This window comes from Camelus ferus, chromosome 16 (genome assembly GCF_009834535.1).
Source record: "Camelus ferus isolate YT-003-E chromosome 16, BCGSAC_Cfer_1.0, whole genome shotgun sequence".
Classification (NCBI taxonomy): Eukaryota; Metazoa; Chordata; class Mammalia; order Artiodactyla; family Camelidae; genus Camelus; species Camelus ferus.
In genome coordinates, this window is record NC_045711.1 from 262,795 (window position 1) to 286,499 (window position 23,705).

General features: G+C 49.7%; 1 protein-coding gene across 2 annotated transcripts in view; it reads right to left on the bottom strand.

Moving 5' to 3' along the window:
• Positions 1-23,705, bottom strand: part of PITPNM3 (PITPNM family member 3) — an 82,162-nt gene that overhangs the window by 41,481 nt on the left and 16,976 nt on the right. For both annotated transcript variants that reach the window (XM_032497957.1, XM_032497959.1), the window contains exon 3: positions 14,863-14,970. In XM_032497957.1, the coding sequence (XP_032353848.1) occupies positions 14,863-14,970 (108 nt within the window). The remainder of the gene's footprint in view (positions 1-14,862; positions 14,971-23,705) is intronic.

A 23,705-nucleotide genomic window follows, 5' to 3' on the forward strand; every position in this document is an offset into this window, starting at 1 on the left:
AAGGCACCGCTGTCTCCCCACGCCTGAGAATTGCCCCTGAGCCGTTTCCCTGCCCCGTCCCCACTTTCAATCAGTCACAGAGTGCTGGGGGTCTGCCTCCCTCTCTTCTCATTACTGCCGCCCAGGCCACAAGATCTGGACTCCCCAGTGGAGGGCATTTCCGGGTTGTTCAGTGATGTGTCCCCAGGCCTAGAACAGTGATTCTCAGTCAATATTCACTGAATGAATGTATGAAACACACACACACCCCAAATACAGAACTCCATTCCATCTCCCCGGGCTATTGCAGTATCTCCTTCCTTTTGATGAGAAGCTTTTTTCTATAATTATGGAAGTAATTCATGCTCCTTATGGAAAATTTGGAAAACACCAACCAATATATAAAAGGAAAAAGATCCTTTATAATCCTATGACTGAGGGGAACTACTGACCCCACCTGATGTCACTCCTTTCAGGCTTCTTTCCAGATGCATTTTGGGGGCCAACTGAGATCATATCAGCCAACTGTGGGCAGGGACTCGGGTCATTTACCTCTGTATTCCCAACAAATAGATCAATGGTTGGCTCACGAAAGGCATCATAAATGATAAAGAAGCCCAAAATACACTTTCTGTACTTCAAGTCTAAATAAAGCTACAAAATCTCTGCAAACAGCTCTCCAACAGCTATATAATATTCTACTGAGAGGATATATCGTGGCCGACTTTAAAATTATCCCGTTGGCGGAAAGTTTCCAAATTTCACCATTATAATTATCACCGCAATGAGCATCTTTGGGGTTGAAGCTCTTTCTGCACATTTTTTGACTTCCTTAAAATACATGCACAGAAGGAGAATTCTGGGTCAAAGGGGGAGGGACATTTTTAAGGCTTCTGATGTTTGTTAAAGCCTGACTGCTCTCCAGAGAGGTGCACAGTCTGATTTACATACTCCGCAGCAGCAGAAGTAAGGGCTACCCTCAACAGACACTCACCTCCCTGCCGCTTACCTTGGCCCATCGGATTTCTCCGCCTCTGGTTTCACCAGATTAATCTTCCCAAAGCTAGCCTGCCCAGGCCACTCTCCGGCTTCAAGCCCTCCAGTGGCTCCCCGTCATCAAAATCTGAGACTGGCAATCAAGCCTCTCTGTAAAGTGGCCCCTGCCCCCTTCCCCAGCCTTTCCCTACCCCTTCCTGCCTCGCCTCCACCAGGCACATCACTGTTCCTGAATCTACGCTCACAGCCCAACCTGCACACCATGACCTGTCCTTCTATCTTCTGAGGTCCAGCCTGCTATATCCTGCAGGCTGGGCTGAGAACCAACCCCGCCGCCACCTCTTCCATGAAGGCTCTGATTCTTCCTCCAAGGCCTCAGTTCTCAGGACCTCTGTCCTCCAAGGTCAGCTCTGGGTCCCTGAGGCCAGCACCGGATCAGACACAGTAAAAGCCAGGCCCCTTCCATCTCGAATGGCCCCCTCAAGCCCACCCTACCCTACTGGAAGGCTTAGAAAGGGACCTAAGCCAAACCTCTGGTTTATGGTAGGAACTAGAAAACTCCTTGTAGCCAGAGTAAGGCTGGAATCGGAGAGGCAGAATCCCTGGTCCTCAGCTGACCTCAGCCCCCGGGGAGCCCAGTCATTCAGCAGCTCTGTCCGACTCCCACCCCGCCACTGAGGATCCTCAGGCAAGGGAGCCCCTTGGCATCAGGCATCCTAGCCTAGCTCTGTGGGCCATGTTCTGAGCCTCAATTATACACATCTGTCCAATGGGAAGTCTCAATCTACCCTGCTGAATGGTCCTCCAGCTCTGCCAGGCGAGGTGCCCTGGGCCTGGGGGCAGCATAAAAGTGGCCAGACCAGAGTCTGGGTAAGTCATGCAGAGGTCATGCCTCCAGCCTGAAAATTCTAGGACACTCTCTTTTGACCTTAACCATGCCAGCAGGACCTGCAGATACCAGGCCTGGCGCCCTCAGCTTCCTGAGCAAGTCTGAGTTAGTACCCACTCCAAAAATGTGTCCCCAGCTTCCCCAAAGATTCCAGTTCTCTGAGGAAGGTTCCAGGGCACAGAGAGAAGCCACCTCCAGGCCTCTTCCGGGGGCCCTGAATGCCCTTCCTTGTGTAAAGTTGTCGGTCCCTCCCCTGCAGACTCAAGGGCAGCTCCAACGTGGAAAACTCAACCCCCCCCCCACCAACAATCCAGGGGCCAATGGACGGCTCTCCTCCATGGGAATGAAACCTCAGATGCCAAGCACGGCATCCATCACCCTGTTCCTGCAGCCCTCTCTCTGCTGGGACTGCCTTTGCGGCCCTTGTCACTTGAATCCTAATCTGTCTCCCACCTCCATGGGATCAGGGCCCCACAGCACTCTCAAAGGCAGAATTAGGGAGTGGAAAGGGCATACAGTCAGAGTTGGGAGGCTGAGATTGCCTTCCAGGCTTCCACTGACTCGCTGTGTGACCTGAGGCAAGTCACTCTCCCTCTCTGAGCCTCATTCCCACAATACAGTATCGCTCTCTAAGGACCCCTACAAAGGACTGAAAGGCTCTGTGTTGTACTGCATTATGGTTAAACATCTGGATAACCACGTACCCTTGGGCAAGGTACTTAACCTCTGTATCCCTCAGTCTTCTAATCTACAAAATGGGGATAGTAGTGCTACTCACAGGGTTGTTGTGAATATCAAATGCTTGATATATGCAAAGCCCTTGGCCCAGAGCCCGGCACACAGGAGGTGGTCAGTAAGTGAGGAGCCCTCTTATTATTGCTTCATTTACTTATTTACCCTTTTTTTTTTATGGAGGTACTAGATATTGAAACCGGAACCTTAAGCATGCTAAGCACACGCTCTACCACTGAGACATACCCTTCCCACCAAGATCTCATCTTTTTTGTCTCCATCTTGACTCCAGGTGGAGCCAGGTGGAACAACTCAATGCTTAGTGCTGGGTGCCAGCCCACAGTGCTCCCTGTGCCTGGGGATCATGCCAGAGCCTGTGCCCAAGAGAAGTCCAGGTCGAGAACAGAGGCCTGGGCACCCCTGCAGAGTAGCCACTGCCAGCAAGACGAGGTGGTCGCAGACTGCTTCCCCGGGTACCAGAGCAGCACTGATGTGGACGGGAGTGAGGAAGACCCCGTGGCAGATGGCAGATGCGTAGGTCAGGACCGATAACAAGCAACATGCCTGAGCACCCACTGAGGCCACAGGGGAGTCAGCTCCTGCCACCCAGCAGGACGGGGGCCTAACATCCAGATTAAAACACTCACTTACAAGACCCTGTCTATCTGCCATGCGCTATGCTAGGGGCCGTGGGGGATGCGGAGTTGGTAAGTCCAGTTGAGATGAGAGAGGAGGAGGGAGAGGTTCACTTGGCTCAAGGGACCCTGGGGAAGGTACAGCAGAGCCACAACTTGAGATCTCGGGGCAAACAGGGCTTTGACAGGGAGAGAAAGGGGGAGAACATTCCAAGAAGCCAGCGAGACCCTGTCCACGGCACGCTGAGCCCAAGAAAAGCAGGTGTCGGGCAGCGTGGCCCCGGGCAGGGAGCCCATTTACAGACAAGAAAACTGAGGCCTGGAGTGGCAGAGGGCCTCACTAACTCCTCCAAAACCAAGCAGCAGGGCCCAGGGCAAAATAAAATGCATGGACCCTCATTCAAAAAGAAAAGAAAAAGTGCTGTTAAAGGTACTGAAATATGAATACCAGAAATAGGGATACCAGAAGAGTGTAGCCCCAGGCACACAGGCCACCAGCTACTAGGTTCCCCCGGACCCCCATATGCCTTGGGCCCCAGGCACCGTGCCACAACCAGGACCAGGAAAGCTAGGCCACGCGTCCACCCTTCCCACTGCCTGCTGCCCCGCCCGACCCCGGGCAGGCAGGTGACCCCCAGAGCACCACAGCCCCCACATCCAAGCGCTCTAGGTCCCCGGGTGGGTGGGCGAGAAGCCTGCTGTCTCTGAGTCACTCACCGAATGTACCACAGCACTGACAGCCCGGAGCAGAGACAGCTGCTCCGCCCTGAGACAGCGGGGTACACGCCCCTGACCCCAACCCTCCCACACCCAGGTCCCCCACTCGGGGGAGGACAGCAGCTGTCTCTGGGTAGGTGCAGGGAGGAGGAAGCTGGGTGGGGCCGGGGAGCCAGAGGGTGGGCGAGCCGGAGGCCCAGAACCCATCCTGGGAGGCAGGGAGGGAAAGTCCTGTAGGAACTGAGCTCCCCGCCCCAAGCATGTGCTCCACTGTCCCACCAGGCGGCACTTACAAAACACAGATCTAAAGATAAAATCATTCAGAGTTCAGAACGTTAAACCCCAAGCCCAGGGCCCTTCAGAACACTGGTCACAGTCCTGACTACCACACTTTGGTGTTTTTCAAGGACCTACTCTGTGCCAGACCCTGGGGGATGGGGAAGCGACGGGCCCGGTCTCATCCATCACCTCCCATTCTCATGCCAGGACCTAGGAGCGAGGCCACCGATCTGGACAAGGAGGAGCTTGCTGTCTGACAAGGTGAGTGCAGGCCCAAGCAGCAGGAAGCTGGCCTCCCCTGCCCAGCGGCTGGCTCAGGTTTTGCTCCGGCTCTGTCTTCCCTCACAGCCAGTGAGCAGAGGAGTAAGCTGTGAAGCCGGCTTTCTGATTAGTGGGCTTCCTGATTAGCGGGCTCCCAGGACGAGGGTGATTAACCAGATGTGCTGCTGTCTCAGCCACTGCCTAAATGAGACCCCACTTGGCCTGAGCTTTCCTGGCCCCCTGGGCCCACCAGCCTCGCCTCAGCTGGAGCTCTCTTCAAATGCAGAAGCTGCCAGAAACTCCTGCGGCCAGGACAAGCTACAGAGAGAGGGCCGGGTACGGGGGGCGGGGCCTCCATCACCCGCTAATCCTGCCCGTCCCAAATTCACCCCGTGCAGCTGAGCCACGTGGTCTGCTCCCAGAAAATGCTTCCACATCCTGCCAACGTCTCCCAGGTGGTTTTATATTTCCTCTTTGCAGTCTCCTTCCAGTGAACTGGGAGCTCCCCGAGAGCAAGAGACACAAAATATGTGGCCAAGAACAGAAATGGGGCCCTGGGGAAGAAGGAACTGAGCATTCTCCTCCTGCTATGCCAGAGGGTGTCCAGGCAACCCCCACAGAACAGGAAGAAGAGCAGCTGAAGCCCTGTGATCTGCCCGGGCTGGGGCCCGGACCAGGCTCCGGCCAGCCTGTTAACTCAGCTCCCTCCCTGCTTAAGGTGCTCCCCAGACGCAGAGCCTCTGCTGAGTGGAAGGTCCAGGTTCCCCCTCATTACCTCCTACCTGGCCCATCACAGCCCCTCTACACTCACTCCCTGACCCTTCCTTTCATCTTCTGTGTTGGCCTCCAGAATGCTTGTTCTGAAATGCGGCCTGTCACTCCCAGTCAACTAGTCCATGGCCCCCAGGGGCCCCCTGAGAAGGCCCGACTCAGCCTGATGCTCAGGGCCTTCACCTTTGGCCTCCCCATTCCTCCCCCTCCTCCAAGACCCCCCCCACCCCTCTGCTAGCCCCCAGCCCCACACCTGGCATCCCCACTTCAGTGGAGATGAGCTCTGTGCAGTTCCCTCAACTTCTCTGCCTCCTCAGACCTCCCTCCACACCTCCGCGCCTGCGGTTCCCTCTGCCTGCTGCCCCCTCACGGCTCTGACGCAGCCCAAAAAGGCCTCCTTCACGCCTCACGTCTCAGCTCAAGCTCCACGTCCTCTCTGATCCCTCCGGACCTCGTTCCCACTCTTGTTGGAGTAATGAGCTCACTGGCCTGTGACTGCCCCACCCCCAAGTCTGAGAGTCGGTCAATTCTGAGTCCATTTCTGAGTCACCAGTGTGTCCCCGGCATTGACCGGCACAGGGTCTGATGCAGGGTAAGTCCCAGTATGTGTGTCCTGCCTGCCTGAGTGAGGGAGGGCGGGCACGCAAGCCTCAGGAGCCCCTTGCTGAAAGGGAGGCAAAGTACCCCAACCTAGAAAGAAACAGCTCTAAGCAGGCTGGTCAGCGTGGCCGGGATGGCCCGAGTAAGCTGTGCTGGGAAAGAGGGAGGTGGTCTGGGACAGGCTGGGCTATCGGGGAGGCTCCCTGGTGAAGTGCACAGGATTACAAGAGCTGGAGATTAAATTAGGGGGAAAGCAGGGGGAAGGCAGGCAGCGGAAGAGCTCAAAGGGGCTTGAGGGTCAGCTGGCAGTCCCCGGGCATTTGGCTAGAACACAGGGTGAACAGGAGAAGGGGAGGTACAGCCCAGAGGCATGAAGACCAGAGCAGAGAGAACCTTGAGACCGTCTGGCAGCCCCTATATAATACCCCTCATGGTAGCCACTCCAGGGCTGTATGAACTCACTAACCCTAGATAATTATCATTGTTAGAAGGAAAGCTAGAACCAGATTGGCCTTACAGGCCAGGCCAGCGGGGTTATACTTCCTCCTGCGGGCAGTGAAGACCGGGCTGCCAGTACCATAGCAGGATGAGGTTACTGGATTTACATTTTAGAAGCATCACAGTAGGACTGGCTAAAGTTGGCCAACTGGCAACAGCACCCAGGCTTTTTCTCCTGCCCCCAAATCCCTGGAAAATGACATTAACGATTTTATATGAATTAATCTTCAGTAGCATTGTTAACATAGGGAGGGATATCCTAGCAGATGAGAAATTATGAAGCATCCCCAAAAGGCAGAAGGCAGAGAGATCTGAGGGAGGTAGGCAGGACTGGCACGATGAAGATGTAGGGCCCCTCGTTCAAAAGGATGAAGCATTTCAAGATGGCAACAGCAGAGCATAAACTCCAGGGTGAGACCCTGCTAATGTCTGCAAAGGTCAAGTGCCCAGAAAACCAGGCCAGGAGGGAGGAAACCAGAACCTCGACCCTGTAAAGGAAGGTCTAGAACCAAAGGTGGGGGCAGCTCAGAGGGAACGGCAGGGTTCTGAGTGGAAGACACAGGAGTGCAGGAAGATATTTGCAACTGTCTGGGCTTCCATGGTAGAGAAGCCGGGGAATAGGCTCCACACCCACCCCGGCCACTGACCCCTGCTCTGTCCCCAGGTGTGAGAAGGGGCTGAGTTTGAGGGACACCTTCGGAGGCTGAAAATACCTAAGAGGAACAAATGAGAAGCTAATGGCTCAATTCCTCCAGCAGCATTTCCTGCCTTCTCGAATAATTAGATGACAGCAGTTCGCAGTCATCAGACATATTACATCACGCAGAGACAGGAGAAGAGCGAATTGCAAATACAAAGTGGAGTATGTATCCAAATATTACAAAATATAAGAGGAAAGCCAACAACACAGAAGACATCAAACTCAATGACTGAAGGAAGCGGAGTACAGGGAAACGGATCTGTGGATTCCTTGAACAGACGTAGTACCATAACCATGAAAGGGTCTCAACATTCAGCAAGCACCAGCATCACCTAAAGCATCACCTAAAGTGAAAACACAGATTCTGAGCCCTGCTGATTGTTCATTCAGTAAGTCTGGGTGGGGCTCCCAAATCCACACGTCTGACAAGTTTCCGGAGCAATACTAATGCTGGTGGTCCAGGGACCATGCTTTGAGAACCACATGTGCAGATATACGAGCAGAAGCTAGAGACAGAGGGAGAATGGTAGGGAAAAACAGCTCTCTGGAAAGCTGGAGGCAGAGAAATTGATCAAGGAATAGGCAGCGACGGCTTCCTTGGTCTCAATGAAGAATGTGGCCTTGATGACGCTAAGTTGGTTTCAAAAACAAAAAGGGCCCTGATTGTGAAGAGTCACTTAAGGGACAGCTCATAGACTATTAACATAAATTATTCTGGAAGAGAAATGGAAACCCTAAGCATAAAAGATTAGTGTTATGGCAAAGTCCAAGTAGAATTTATCCCAGGAATGTAAGATTGTTCAATATATGAACATCCATTAATGTAACATGCTATTTTTTTCAGTTTTCCTTTAAATTTTAATTGTCTGTTTAATTTTAAATAGACAATTTTTAATTCTTTTTTTCCCTTTGTCTTTTTTATTTTTTAATTAATAATTGACTTACAATGTGTTACTTTCTGGTGTACAGCATAGTGATTCATTTATACATACACATATTTGTATATGTATAAAAGGAATATATATATTGCTCTTCATATTCTTTTTCACTATAGGCCATTACAGTGCATTGAATATAGTTCCCTGTGCTATATGGTAGGACTTTCTTGTTTTTCTATTTTATATACTGTAGTTAGTATCTACAAATCCTGAATTCTATGATATGTGAATTATATCTCAATTTAAAAAAGAACTTGGCAAGATCTATTTGACTCGGACAAGGTTAATGACAGCTGTGTGCTTCCTTAGCTCATTAGAATCAAGCTTGCTCCTACTCTCTGTTATAATCTCACTTACGGATCTTTGACTGATTAATCCAATCTGAAGTATGTGTGGCTTATTCCCATCCACCTCTGACCGACCAGAAAACTCTGGAACTTAAAAAAACAAGAAGATAGAGACTTTAAAAAGCATAGAATGTTTAAAAAAATAAAATAATAAATAATAAAAAGCATAGAATGAGTCCATGGCATCTAGGAATCAGTATCAGGCTGTTATGAAAAAGAACCAACCAGAGAGCATGAAAATGAAAAGAGGATTGTTTAAGACAAACAAACAAATAAACAAATAAACTCTACAGAAGAGCTGATCAGAAGGAAACAGCCAAAGAAGAGAAAAATTGGTGAGCTGCTGGTTAGTTGGAACCAAGGAATACTTCCAGAATCCAGCAAGAACCAAGAAATAAAAATAGGCAAGACAAGTTAAGACATGGTTCCAGCATCTATCTGATATAAATTTTGGAAGGAGAAAACATAAAGAAATACTTGAAGAAATAAAAAAAGAAAATATCACAGTAATGAAAAAAGAGGACACCAGGTACAGGCATGGCCAACCACAAAACCTGATCTGCAAACTTGGTTTGTAACTTCAGAATGCAAAGAATAAAGATTTTTAAAACTAAAAGCTCCAACAAGAGAGAACAACAGATTACCCACAAATTTGCTGCAGACTTCTCACCACAACACTAAATGCAAGAAGGCCACAAAGAATGTCTTCCAAGATAGTTTGGAACATGATTAGGAATGCAGGCAAACTTGCATTCAAGTGAAAAGGCAAAATAAAGACATGTTTAAAAGATATAAATTTTATTCACAAGCCAGAAATAGACTCACAGACGTAGAAAAAAAAAAAACTGTGGTTACCAGGGGGAAAGGGGAGGGGGAGGCATAGATTAGGAGTCTGGGATTAACAGATACACACTACTGTATATAAAATAGATCAACAACAAGGACCTACTGTACAGCACAGAGAACTACGTTCAATTTCTTGTAATGAACCATAATGGAAAAGAAACTGAAAATATATACACATGTATGTATGTATATGTGTAACTGAATTGCTTTGTTGTACACCTGAAACTAACATTGTAAATTGACTACACTTCAATAAAAGAATAAAAAAATAAAGACATGTTTAGAAACACAAGGACTTGGAAAATGACTGTCCACAGTTCCTCTCTGAAAGAATTACTTAAGGAGGTATTCTAGTGAAAAGAGGAAGGCATGGGATTTAAGGAGCAGCAGTAAGAACTATACACTAAGAAGGGTACATGTTACAGATGTAAATCATACCTCAACATACTTAACTGACAAGAATGAGGAGGAGGAGGGGGGAGGTTACAGCATTATATCACATCTGACCATCAGACAAGAAAGTCTGCCTTAATCTTGCCACTCAGCGTCTATCTGGAGGTCCTGTGCAGTACAATTTAATAAGAAAAATAAGTAAGCAGGGTAAACACTGGCAAGGATATAACTGTGGAGATTTGTAAACAATCTGACACTCTACCTAAAAATAACCCAAGAGAGTGAACTAATAAGAAAATTCAGCCAAGTGGTGGGATTCAAGAGACAAATATTTCAAATACATAGCAGATAAATAATTTATATCCAGAATATACATAAAGAACTCCTGGAAACCAATCAGAAAAAGATAATTCAATAGAAGACAAGCAAAAAGCCTGTTGAAGAAACTCAGATAAAGGGAAACAGGGTTGGTCAACATGTTTATGAAAAAATGATCAATCTCATTAGCAATCAAGTAAGGACTAGACAAGAAAAGATCTTCACCCAACAATCAGGTGCAGTTTTAAAGTCTGAGAATATCAAGTCTGGTAACATCGCGGGGAAATGGCTACTAACCCGCAGTTGGTATGAATATACATTTGCAGTCTTTTGGGAAAACTGTTCCCAGTATCTATTACAATTTTCAGTGCTTATACCCTTAATCCACATATCATTGTTTTAATAATGAAAAATTCCAATGTCTGTCACTATACAATTGTTAAATAAATTACAGTACATCTATTGTAGAGAATACTATAGTACAGGTAAAAATAGTGAGTCAAATCTATAAATACTCATATGAAAAGCTCTCCGAAATCTACTGTTAAATGCAAAAAAAAAAAAAAAAGTTAAGTTGCAGCAATGACATCTAATCAGATCTATCTCTAGAATGATACCCTCCACCTTGACAGACTCTGAAGTGAGGTCTGCAGTTGAAGTAGATAAGGAAGACCGGTTTATTTTTGTTTGTTTGTATTGTTTGTTTGCTTCTATGGTTTGTTTGTCTGTTTACAACAAGAATGTATTCAAGAAATAAGATGGTTATTTGTACACTAGTGTTCATAGCATTACTCACAATAGCCAAAAGGTGAAAACATGTCCATTAATAGATGAATGAATAAACAAAACATAGTAGATACATACAATGGAATATTATTTAGCCTTCAAAAAGGGAGAGAATGCTATCACATGTTACAACATGAATGAACCTTGAAGACATGCTCAGTAAAGAAGCCAGACATAAAAAGACAAATTCTGCATGATTCTAATCATATGAGGCACCTAGAGTGCTCAAAATCACAGAAACAGAAGATAGAATGGCAGTTACCAGGGGCTGGAGGGAGAGGGAAATGTGGAGTTAGTGTTTACTGGGTACAGAGTTCCTGTTTGGGAGGATAAAAAAGTTTTTGAGCTGGATGGCAGTGATGGTTGAACAACAATGTGAATATATTTAATGCCACTAAACAGTATACTTACAAGCAGTTAAAATGGTAAGTTTTATCTTATATATACTTTACCAAACTTTTTAAAATGTTAAACAAAAATAATGAGACAAGCAATTGTAAAAAAAAAAAAATGATAATAAGTAAAGTGGACTGAGCTGATGCTGAAGCACCCCTTTCCATTAAAATACTGGGCAATAAATTATCCCCAAAAATGTAAACATATAACCAAGCTCAAAATAAAGAATGGATAATACACAAGTACCAGAAACAAAGAGGGATCTACCATCCAGACACAAAAGCAGAAGCTGACATCAGGGAGACCCAGGTAAGAGTCAGATGGATAAATGTTCCAGGGCTAGAGGCTGAACAGTGTTATTGTTAACTCGGCCAACTCGGCCTCAGCCTGTGGAAGGTGAGGTGTGAGAGGAGCGGCCCCTGTGGGACCCTTGAAGGGCTGCTCCATCCATAAAGAAACTTTAAACAAACAAACAACAACAACAACAACAACAACAAAAACTGCTTTGGGAAAGTAGCAAAAAAGACCATCACAGACAGTGGGAAAGAAAAAATCGCACTGTGAGTAACTAAAACCCTAAGCCTGTGTGCCACCTGTGGGTGTGGGGTCTAAATTTACACCGGCTCTTGCAGAATGGAAACACAAAGCTGTGAACCTAGCATAGAAGATGTCCAAGATGGAGGAAACTCTCAGGCCCAGCAGAAACACAAGACCAGTCTCTAGAAGGATATTTTCACAAACTGGGGGACACAAGATTCCCATAAAAAAAGAAAAGGTCGGGGAGTGTTGACCAAGATGAGTTCACAATAAAAAAAATGAGGAAAGAAGACCCATGAGGTGCAGATAACATGCGAGCATGGACACACACACGTGCGCGCGCGCGCCAGTATTAGCCCCTTCAAGAACTAGAGATGCCAGAACAGCCGGGAAGTGCCCATGCAACATATGTTTCAATGACCAAGATCAAAGATGGACTGTTAAACATAATTAAGAAGAAAGAAGGTTGGCTCCATTTGGAACTTATAGAACATGAAGAGGTTTCAGGACGTCCAGAGAGAGGCAAGTAGGAGGCTCCTGAGAATAAGAGTGTGGCCAGGGAAGGTCTTGGCTGGAGATGGACTTGGGGGTCATCACCGAGGGTAGCTGTGACTGGCCAAGGCGTGACCCATGAAGGGGGCGGTCTCTGGAGTGAGCCCTGCGTTTAAGGGCAGGGAGGTTGGAGGAGGCAGGGGTTGAGCCCTGTCTCTACCACCAATTTTGACTGCAGCTTTTTCCAGACAGTGTGGTCAAAACTTCCTCTTCCCAGAAGAGCCCCCAGAGGCTCTTTCCTCAGGCCTGTCTTATTACCCTGTGGCCGTGGCTAAGATGCTCTTCCTCTCTGCTGGGAGCTCCTACGAGAGCAACAAGGCTAGCCTGCTTGTCTCTATTTCCCCCCCATCTTGGGTTGAGCCCATGCCATGGCTCCATCAGTGATGGGTGGAAAGAATGGAATTGGTGGGTGTGTTCTGCTGGGTTGTGGGAATTCACATCATGAATCCACAGGGGAATGGGACTCAGAAGGAGCCAGAAACACGGCTGGTTTCCTCTTCCTCACCCCCTTCTGCTCCCCATTGTGTACTGGTAGGAGACAGCATCAATTCTCAAACTCAGGTGAGGAACTGCCCCTAATTCAGCCTCTTGTGAGCACCATGAAGTGTTTGTTAGGACTATCCTTGAGCAAGATCTTTCTCACTTCTTTCCCTCTTCTCATGTTATGATGACCTGTCATTGAATGCACTTTGCAAACATCAGCTCATTTAATGCTTACAGCTTGTGTACTAGCCCCATTCTGCAGATGAAGAAACTGAGGCTCAGAGAGGTGATGTGACTTTCCTGGGCACAGAGCCACTGAGTGGCAGGGCCAACGTTCAAACCCAGACCTCTAGCCTCCAAAGCTGTGGTTTCAGCCTTTCCCATTGACCTCCCTCTGCTTCCTCCTCCCCTGCCCTCCCAGCTCGCACTGCTTCTCAGTGCCATCTCCTTCGCTCAGACTGCGTCTGAGTCACAATTCTTCGGCAGCCAAGCGGGGGTTGGGATGGGAGGGGATGGCCAGATGGGTGGTGAGTATGAGTCTGGGTTTGTCTTTTCGTAGCTACCAAGCAGGGTTCTGGGGAAGCATTTGGAGTCCATGACCCCTTCTCAGTCCCCTCTGAGTTCCTGGGGTGAAGCAAAGAGCAGACAAAGGGTCCATCTGAAGATGTGTCATGGTGAATACTGGGGAATACTGGTCTTGGGGACTAGACTCAGAGCCCACCCTTTCTGTGAACGTGACAGTGGCCCAGGAAGGCCTGGCCTTTTAAGACTCTGGACCTGACTTTGCAGGAGCTCAGAACTGCGCCTAATCTCAGTCAAATGTGGGAGGTAAAGCCCTGGTCTGGGAATCAGGAGATGAGAGATCTGAGTGTGGTGCTGCCCCCAGCTTGGAGGACCTTGGACAAGATGTAGCTTCTCTGAGCCTTGGGTCCCTTGTTTGTAAAATGGAGCAGTCATCCCAGGTCTGTCCATTTCTTAGGATGGGCAGTCTGATCTGGGGAGGGCTCTGAACCAGGGAGGAAGGGATAGAGGAGGGGTGGTGAGAAAAGGAACAGGTGCTGGGGCCAGACGGCCACCAGCAAGGTGGCCAGCACCAGGACGGTCATTCTCTTGGGCTGGGCCAGGACCGTCTCACTGAACACTTCCTGATAGGTAGTCTGGCTCAGACCATGACCGAGGAATGATGGGGACAAGAAAGGAAGGAAAGGAGGAGTGGAGGAAGAGGGATAGTAGGAAGGGTGATATATGGGGTGAGGAGGAGAGGTAGAAAAGGTAGAAAAGGCTGAACTCAGGGTAACAGGGGCAGAGGCACCCTGATCCTGGGTAGGGTTTAGCCCTGGCTCTGCTCCTCCCCCTCCTGTGTGACTTTAATCAAGCACAGCCCCTCTCTGAGCCTCCAGTTCCCGATATGTCATCTCAGATTTTATGAGCTCCTTGGTTCCATCCTCCACTTACCTTCTAAAGCCTGGCTCCATAGGTTCATTGTCAAGAATGCTACCTTAAGCCCCCTTCTCCTGCCTCCTTCTAAAATTCATGCCTCTCCCCTCTGGGTCCAACAACCAGGAGCTTAAGTCTGACCCTCTTACATTTTGACTTACACTGTGTTTACACATCACAAGATGGAAGCCTCAGTTAAATTACCTTCGGTCCCTCCTACTAAGCACTTACACATAGCAGGTGCTCAATGAACCTTCTGTTTATGATGCAAAATGGTCAACTGGACAGAAGGATGGCTGCCTAGAAGGATATACCAGCTTTGTCTGCTGATTAAGTTCCTGGTCAAAACTCTCCTCTGAATTAATCCCCAGGCACATACTCCTCCAACCAAAGGAAGTGACAACCCCAACAGCTGCCCATCCTCAAAGACTCCTCCAGTTGCAGATTCCAATGCCATAGGCCTGGCAGTCCAAGGAGCTTGGACCCCGCCACCTGCCCTTAAGTACCCATGCTCCTAAGTGGTCGTCCTATGAACAAAGAAAGTTCTGTTGAAGTATGTTAGAGCTCTTCTGCCACAGAAAACCCCAGGGACATCCCCATAAGGGTTCGTGAAGGTCACGGAATTCAGGGGTTGTAGACTCAAGGAGGAGAATTCCCCAGACAGAAGGCTTTTCCTAGAAGACCCGCATTCTAGCACGAAATTGCCAGCACTTCCACATCCCCTGCATCACACATACATACACACACAGTCAGGAGAGAAGCAGAATCTTACCTTGATGTTCCTCCAGTTTCCCCATGGTCTCCATCTGTTCCACCAGGTCATTTGAATTCCACTGGCTCATCCCAATGAGGATGGCGTTCTTCCCTTCAGCCATCTCCTCTGTGGGAAGAAGCAGAGCTGAGCATGAGCAGGCAGGGCTGTGTAGAGGAACCCCTAAGAGGAGCTTATATCTCAAAAAGTGTTTATTTCTTCCTTTGAGTTGAGGTAGAGTTCAACTTTTAAAAGAGTCTGCAGGTACAGACAGGGAGAAGACATTCAGGAACTCTTCGTTGCAAGAAGGCACTGTTGTTGTACCCTCCTGGGCCTCCACGTGTTACAGCAAAAGAGAGTAATGAGGGAACAGTCATGAGAGAGGCTGAAAACTCACAGAAGGCTCCATTCCTAGCACTCTGAGTGGCATTTCTTGAAAAGCAGCGTGTCTGGAAAGAAAAAGCAAAGCCTTGCCACCTGGTAGCAGTTTTCCTTTGGGTAAGTTACTTGACTTCTCTGAGCCTCCTCTTCCCATGAGTCAGATAGGACTGGCAATGTCTAACTCACAGAGTTGTTGTGCAGATTAAATGAGATAATAAACATAAAGTTCTTGGTGCATAGATGACAGACATTAAGGTTACTCGTTCACATGAGAAATGGGTTGCCATCAGTATTTGAGCAGACCAGGGTTTGAGTGTAGCAGGAGCTCTACAGTAACTGGGAGAGAAGGCTTCTGTCTCTAAGTAAGCCTTGAGCTGTATGGAACCCTTAGCCCACATCTCAACCTTATGAACTTCTCAGTGCCTCCATTCTCCTCCTGTTCTCCCCTCAGCCCTGTCTCTATCCTTGCCCTTTTTCAGTCTGAGCTTAGTGAAGGAGACTAAAGCATGAAATAGTTCAGTAACTTGCCTAAGGTCACTGGCTAGATCCAGGATTTAAACCCAGATATACTATTTCAAGAGTCTGCAAGGGATTGGTGAGACCATATTCTCTAAACACACTGAACGCAAGCCCCTGGGTCCCGCACATCAACTACACACATCTGGTGCAGTCCCTCATCTCAGAAAGGGACATTTTCTCAGGCACAAACCCACAGGAATGCCTCCCCTCTCTCTTTAAAGACTAAGACAGGCCTTCCTGATGAAGAACTTTGTGCCTTTTCTCATAGAACAGACACTAAAGGGTGGTGAGGAGAATCCCCAAGCTTATCCTAACTGATAATAAAGGGATAAGACCCATTTCACTCACTGCCAAAGATCTTTACAGAGCATATGGAACCAATATGGTGGAGCTGAAGCTTGGGGGAGCTGTCCAGAGTTCTGAATCACTCGAGTGCAATCATCCAGACCCCATTTCCGGCTGGGACAGCTCCTCCTGCCTTCTTTGATTTACTTATTTTGATCTATTTAACAACATTTATCAGATCCTTAATAGGCACTGAGATTGTTATAAGTCCTTTACAAATATTAATTCATTTAATTCTCACAATACTAACAATGTACAATTATTATTACTCAATTTTATAAACAAGGAGACTGAAGCACGAAATAGTTCAGAAACTTGCCCAAGGTGACTGGCTAGAGCCAGGATTTAAACCCAGATACTATTTCAAGAGTCCTAAACTCCTGCCCTGCTGGTGGCCTGCCCTGGACATCCTGTCTTGGCTTCCCAACACTCCAGCCAGCATCAGCCACACTCCGACAATTTCCTAAGCCTGGTGTGTTCCATCTGGGCATGGTTTACACCTCTAGGCAGCATTGTGTTCTGGGCAGAGCCCTGACTGGGTTCAAGTCCTGAGCTGCTACATGTGAGCCCATGCCTTTGCATATGTCCCTCAACTGTTCCTGTTTTCTTATCTCTTAAATGGAAGAATTCTGGTTTCCCAGCTCTTCCCTAGCAAGCTTTCATGAGGACAATATAATAAATTTGGAAAAGCTACTGAAGCCAAAATTCTACAAACAAATATCAGGTAGTATTACTCTTGGGGGAGCAAAATCATCAAGGGGTTAAGAGTTCAATTCTGGTGTTAGATTGACTCCTTTCCATCCTGGATGTACTGACCTCGGACAGTAACTTACCCTTTATGAGCCTCAGTTTCCTCGACTATAATGTGATATCATACTAATGCCTGTGGCACAGGATTGCTGTGAGGACTAAATGAGATGTGAGATAATGAAGGTAAAGTGTCTACAAGCATGACAAGCACACAGTAAGAACACGGATGTGGATAACAGTACATGAAGATGATGGTACCGCCGCTGCCGCCACCACCAGAGCACGCAGTGTTGTGGCCCCACACTCACGCTCAGTACCAGTCATGCTGCTGTCTGCCCCTGTGTCATTCTGTCTCAGCTCCAGAGTGGGGTCGTCAGGGTCACCTCGAATGACTGTGTACCCTGGCTCAGTTACCCAAGCATGCAGTCGTCTGCTTGTTCATTTAACATTCATTCTGCAATGAATGGATTCCTGAGCACCTGCTGTGTGCAGTGTGAGACACAATTTCCATCCTGTCAGAATTCCATTTTGTGAAAAAAATACAATAGAAAATTGACACAATCAGATGAGTGAGCCAGGGGTCCTGGTCCAGTGCCAGGTATGCAGTAAGTGCTCACACATCCAAGTTTCCAGTTTTTCTGCAATGCACCATCCCTATCCCAGGATGTATGCATGGCCATCAGAACCCCAGGCTCCCAGGGCTCTGTGGTCTGTGCGTGCTTACTTCTGCACAGCCCTCGGCATCTTTCCCCTCTTCCCAGTTATCCACGTGGCCTTCCTCCATCTTTCCCTCTTGGTCTTCTGTCTTTCTAGGAAATGTGTCTCTGTCCTTGTCCCATTCAGACTAGATGCCTTTCCATTGATCCTTGTGTTTCTCCTGGTCCTTGTGTTTCTCTGTCTCAGGCTCTCTGCCGTGTCTGCCCCTCCCTCTGGGCCTCGATCAAGCTCCCTTTCTCTTTGCTCTTGCTCTGTCTTTATCCCAGAACCTACCTTTCTCCTCTCTCTTTGGGGGGGGGGTGGTCTCTTTCTTGATCTCTCTCCCTCTCTGGGTTTCTCCTTCTTTCTCTGGGTGCCTACCCCCGGGTCTCCCCATACCTGCAGGCCTTTCTTGCTCTCTCTGATGGCTGTCTCCTCCTAGGACACTGTCCCTCTTTCAGCTCTCTCTGGGTCTCTCCTGGCGTGCTCCCGTCTGTGTCTGTGTGTGTCTGTATCCCTCTCTCCCAGCCTCTTTGAGTCTCTCTTGCTCTATCTCCCTCTCTGCTTTCTTGTGCTCTGTGCCCCCCCCCACCCCCACCCCATCCCCATCTCTCCAGATGCTCTCCCGCCCCCACCTCGAAGACAAGCTTCCTCTCCTGCTCTGGGCCGCTCCTGTCCCTGTTCTCAACACTCAGCCTTCAGATCTTCACTCCGGCTACAATGAACTTGTCCTCTGAATGGCAGTGGGCATGTGTGCGCGCACACACATGCACACATGGAAGCAGCAATCGGGAAAGCCTGGCAGCTCAGCTCTGAGCCCTGCCCTCCTTCCCCTCAGCAGACCACGCAAGGCCGCAAAGGGCTTATTTGGATAATGTCCTGGTTATTGATTTTTGCTTTTCGACTTCTGGTGACTGTTCCCCACGTGCCAATTCTCAGCCCCAGTGACCTCTGGTGTGGACACAGTTTTGGCATCTGCTTCGTCCCTGCTGAGCCCCGGTCCCTGCCCAGTCCAGAGGCCAGGCTCAGCCTCACCCACCAGTACCACCACCCTGGCCTCGACCCCAGACTAACTCCGAGCCTGACCAGAGCCTGGATACACCCCCAGAAGCACCCCCTCCAGTGTCATAGGGAAAGCCTTTCTTCCTACCTTGGGGCCTCTGTGTCTGCTGGGCCCAAGGACTTCGGAACGGGGACCCCTGTCCCAGGCCAGGTAGGCTTCACCTCCAGCTCACGGAGCCGGGGGCTCGGTCACCTGCCGGCAACTGGTCCAATCCCTGCCGTCTCTCCATGCCTCAGGCCCACAAACCAGTCTTTCGAGGGACCTAGATATGCGTTGCTCTGGGACTCAAGATCGCTAACCTGCCCTGGCTGTTTAATGCATGCCCCACCCCCCTCCACGGCTGGCCCACCACCCTCTCTTCATCACACAGGGGGCCCTACTCGGCTCATTCCCAGAAGCCTTTGGGGCTGGCTCCTCTGCCTCTGCTTCTTCACTTCCCCTCCCCCGATGAGAGGGGATCAGGGGTCAGGCACACGCCTGTGCTTTGCTTCTGCGAGGGCTCTTTTGCCCAGCTGCCCACAGCGACATCCTCCACTCCACCCACAAGATGAAACCAGACCCCTGCCGTGCTCCAGAGGACGGACCCAGAGACAAGCCTGAGGTCAGACAGTGGCCAGTCAGGGGCCCAACCGTGAGAAAACCTGGGTCCTCTGACCCCAGATGACCTGCAGCTTTCCCCTCCTCTCCCCCTCTTCCTTTGGGATTGGACCCCCCTTCCCACCCTGGAAGTTGCGTGATTGCAGTAAAAGCCCGGACAGGGGAAAGACCCTTACTCCGTATGAGACCCAACCCCACCTTAGAGCCTTTGTAAAGTGGGATGATTAATCCCCACACTGTGAAAAATCAGGGAGTTAGAGCAACGAGCCGCGCCTCTGCGAAACACGGTCCAGCTCCTCGGCCCCAGCCTCCTGACAGGTGGGGGAAGGGGAGGGTCAGCCGGTGCTGGTCACAGAGACAGAGAGAGAACGGCGGACACAGAACACATAGCAAAGGGCAGAAAGGCAGAAACTTCCAGTTTCCCGCCCAGAACTCCCCTCTACCCGCCGAGGGAGGGAGTCCCCCTGATCCGCTCTCTGGGGCCAGATGTGCCCTGAAAACAAACCCTGGCTCCACCCCCACCCCATCCCCATTCTCACCTCCAGCCCAGCCCACTTGTCCCCCTGCAAGTGTCAGCGCCTGGCCTGCCGTGCAAATTCACAGCTGGGAGAGGGGCTTGTAATTTAGATTTTGGGGGGAAGCCAAAAGAAAATAAATATTTCCCATGAAAGTCAGGAATGAGCCTGGGCGCTGTGGCCAACGAGGCCAACTAGGCGCCTCCTGGAAAGTTCAGAGCCAGAAGGAGCCTTTAAGGTCAGGTCCGCATCCTCATCTTCTAGACGCAGAGCCGCACAGCTGGCCCAGGGTCACACAGCACCTCAGGCGCAGGGCTGGGCCAAGAATTCAGGTCTCCCGCCTGGGGGCTCAAGGCCTTTCCCATTTGACACTATCTTCCAGCAGTTCACCATAAGAGCCTCTGTTTGTACCTAGATGTTTGGTGGCTTTTAAGACTCTCTAATTGGACGGCTTGTTGCATCTGAATAGGTTAAAGTTAAGGATGCACTTTATATTTTCTAAATGGAGACATACATTTTGCTACAGAAACAGGTCATGAGCTTGACACAGCCCAGATAAATGTATGTGATGCCACAGGGGTCGTCGTAGCCCCAACCTGCATCCTCTAGGCATGGTGATGCCCAAAGAGATTTTCGTTTTCTCTCTAGAATTCAGCATTTCATGGCGAGAGACCAGATGAAATCTGGGCTGTCCCTCCTTGGTCTACTGACTTCTTCTTACGCATGGTTTCTGGCCAGACCACCTGTCACCCAGCAATTTTCATCACCTGCAGTGAAAGCTCATTCACTCAAAGTCTGGGCATGTTTTGATTTTACAGGTACATGCTGCACCAGGGATTCTCAGTTCTGAGTCTCTGGCCTCCTGGAACAGGGGCAGGGGGACCCAGGGTCACTGCAGAGCCTGGGTAGGGAAGCAGAGCTGGAGGCTACTGGGTCAGGCCCGTGCTCCACTGCTCATGCTCAACACACCGGCCTTCCTACCTACTCCTCCCATAAAAGCTTTGCACTGGCTGTTCCCACTGTCCAGAACACTGTTCCCCCAGATCCTCACACAGCTCATTTCTTTTTATTCGGCTGTCAGCTCAGGGCCACGTCCTTTGGGGGCCTCCTCCTCACCCAGTCACTCTATCACAGACCATTATAGTATACCAGGAGGAGATTCTCCATTTTTAACTTTATAGCATTCCGGAGCTATAACCGACATTCCATAAACTACACATATTTAAAACATTTTGACATTTAAATGTTGATAGGTTTTGACACACGTGCACACCCATGAAGCCATCAGCCCAAGCAATTCCCTATCCATCGCCCTCAGAAATTTCCCCTTGTCCTTTTGATCCCTCCCTCCCACCTACCAGGCAACCACGGATCCATTCTGGTCGCTACAGACTCGTCTGCACTTTCTAGAGTTGTCTACAAATGGAATCATAGTGTGCACTCTTTCTCAGCCTGACTCCTTTCACTCAGCACGATTATTTTGAGATTCATCCCTATTGCTGTGGGGATCAGTTCGTTCCTCCTTATCGCTGAGTGCTGTTTCATGAATACTGAGGCCCCACAATTTGTTTATTATTCACCCATTGATGGACATTTGAGTTGTTTTCACTTTGGGGCTATCGTGAAGAAAGCAGCTAAGGGACACGTCTTTAAGAGGACATATGTTTTCTTTCCTCTTGGGTAAACACCTAGAAGTGGAAAGGTAGTTAACTGTGATTAACTTTTTAAGAAGCTGCGATCTGTTTTCCAAAGTGTCTGTCCCACTGGACATCTCTGCCAACTGAGTCTGAGACTCCCAGTTCCTCCACATCCTGGCCAGTTGTCTCAAACAGCCATTCTAAAAAGAATGAGGTGGCGTCTCATTATGCGTTTGGTTTGCGTTTCCCTAATGACTAATGGCGCTGAGCATGTTTTCATTGTTCGCCGTTCCTCTAACCTTCTTTGGCAAGGTGTCTGTTCCTTTGTGTTATTTGCTTCGTGGAAATTATCGATAGGACTCATTTGCTTATATACTGTCTTCCCACCCATCACCACTAAACTAAGCTCCATGGGGGCCAGGACAGGGTCTACTTGCCCCATGTCCCCTACACCTAGAACAGTGCCTGGTACCTGATGGACAGATGCTCAGTAAATGCTGGAACGAATGAATGAATGAGTCTGAATTCTGCTCTGCCTGATTCTTTGGTGACCCTGAACAGTTTCCCAGTTCTTCAGCCTCAGTTTCTCAGGCTATAAAGTGGGGTGGGAGTGTTGAACTCAAGACCTTGAGGGCCCCCCAGCTCTGACATGGTCTGGGCTTGAGGACTGTTCCCTCTTGGTCACCCTGGGTTTTCCCTCACTCTGCAATCCAGCCTTGCTAGACTGGGCCGTGAGTCCCCAGATATCCTTTAACTGTACTGACAGGACGGAGCGTGGCGCCCCTGCTGAGTCTGGGGGCCTAGACTCCATCACTCACCCTAAAGCATCCAGTCAGGGGCACCAGCCACCTGGAGGCCCCAAGCCTGCTGCAATGGCCCAAGAAACTGGCATCTTTCCCAGGGTCGTATTGGACCCAGATAGCACCATCCTCCTGCCTGACTGCCCCCCAGTCCCTTCCGTGCCTTGCAGATACACCCAGAGCCCCCCAGAGCCTAAGAGTCCCCCCTCTGCACCAGACCATGAGCGTCTCGTATGCCACCAGGTAGACCGCAGTGCTGGGCCAATGGGCTGGAGCTTAAGGAAGAAAGGGAGGGAGGAGGGTCCCAGTTTCAGTAATATGTCAAAGAAAAAGGCCTGTCCTGGACACTAAGCTCCCGGGTTCCAGTCCCTCTGCCCCAACCTTGATATGTGATCTTTGGAGGTCCCTTCCATGATCTGGCCTCTATTTCTGACACCCAGCCAGGTGGTTCCACCATGACTGGAGGTAGCAGGATGCAGGTGGGGTCAGAGCTGACACGCAGGTTAGGGTCAGGCCTCAGTCCGGCTAGAGAACAGAAATGGGAGGTGACCCTTCAGAGCTTGCCCAGAAATCGGACACCCGCAGCCTGGCCCCGGATGCTGAGAGAGCTGGCCAGGTTGGGCCTGGGCCAGTTCCTAGGAGCAGAGCAGGAGGATGGCTTCACTTCTTACTGCTCAGAGCCAAGGAAATAGGCAAAGGCCTTGTCCAGAGAAACCGTATGGAACAGACAGGAGGTGGGGAGTTGGCAACTCAGAACTAAAGGTTCCAGCAGCCTGTGGGTGGATCGTGTGGCTGAGAACTACAGATGCTCTGGGAGAGGTGACGTAGGAGGAGGGGAGCAGAGATGTGAGGTTCAGAGGTCCGGTAGGGAGTGCTGAGAGGTGGAAGGCAGGGCAAAGGACAAGACAGTCTGGGATCCTGGGACAGCGGATGGAAGGAAAGACAGAAGTGAGATGAGGCCAAGCGAGAGACGAGAAAGTGGGGCACCCATTAGAGAGGAGCGAGAGACGAGGCCAATTTGGGAACTGCAGACAGAGTGGTGAGATCGTGGAAGTGGAGGACAGAAAGCCGAGGGTCCGCAGGGAGGGGAGCGGGTTGTATCCACAGCTGCCCGAAGGGAAAGCTGGCACCTGGCACCTCGGCTGGAGCTGGAGCTGACCTGCACCTCCCGCAGCTGTCTCCCGCAGCGACCCACCCTCGTCATCTGGGAATGCAGAGCCCTGCTGAACTGCAAAAATATTTTAAATGAAAGTGTTCTAAGCGTCAAAATATTGAAGCCGTTGTTGTCACACTGTGGGTTAGTTGCTATGCAGGAAGTCAGCCCCGGCTGCCACTCCAATCAGACGCCAATCGGAGACAGGAAATAAGCCCCAAGTGGGCTGGTTTAGGGCCGGCATCAGGGAAGGGGTTCTCCGCCCAGAGCCAAGAATGGAGGAGGCGCAGCCTGGAACAGCATCCCGCCGCCCCTCTGTGCTTCCCTGAAGTCATTTAAATTGGATCTAATCTCCACTCCCGGAGGCACAGAGCTAATAGGGAAATTGAGGCCCCGAGAAGGAGAAAG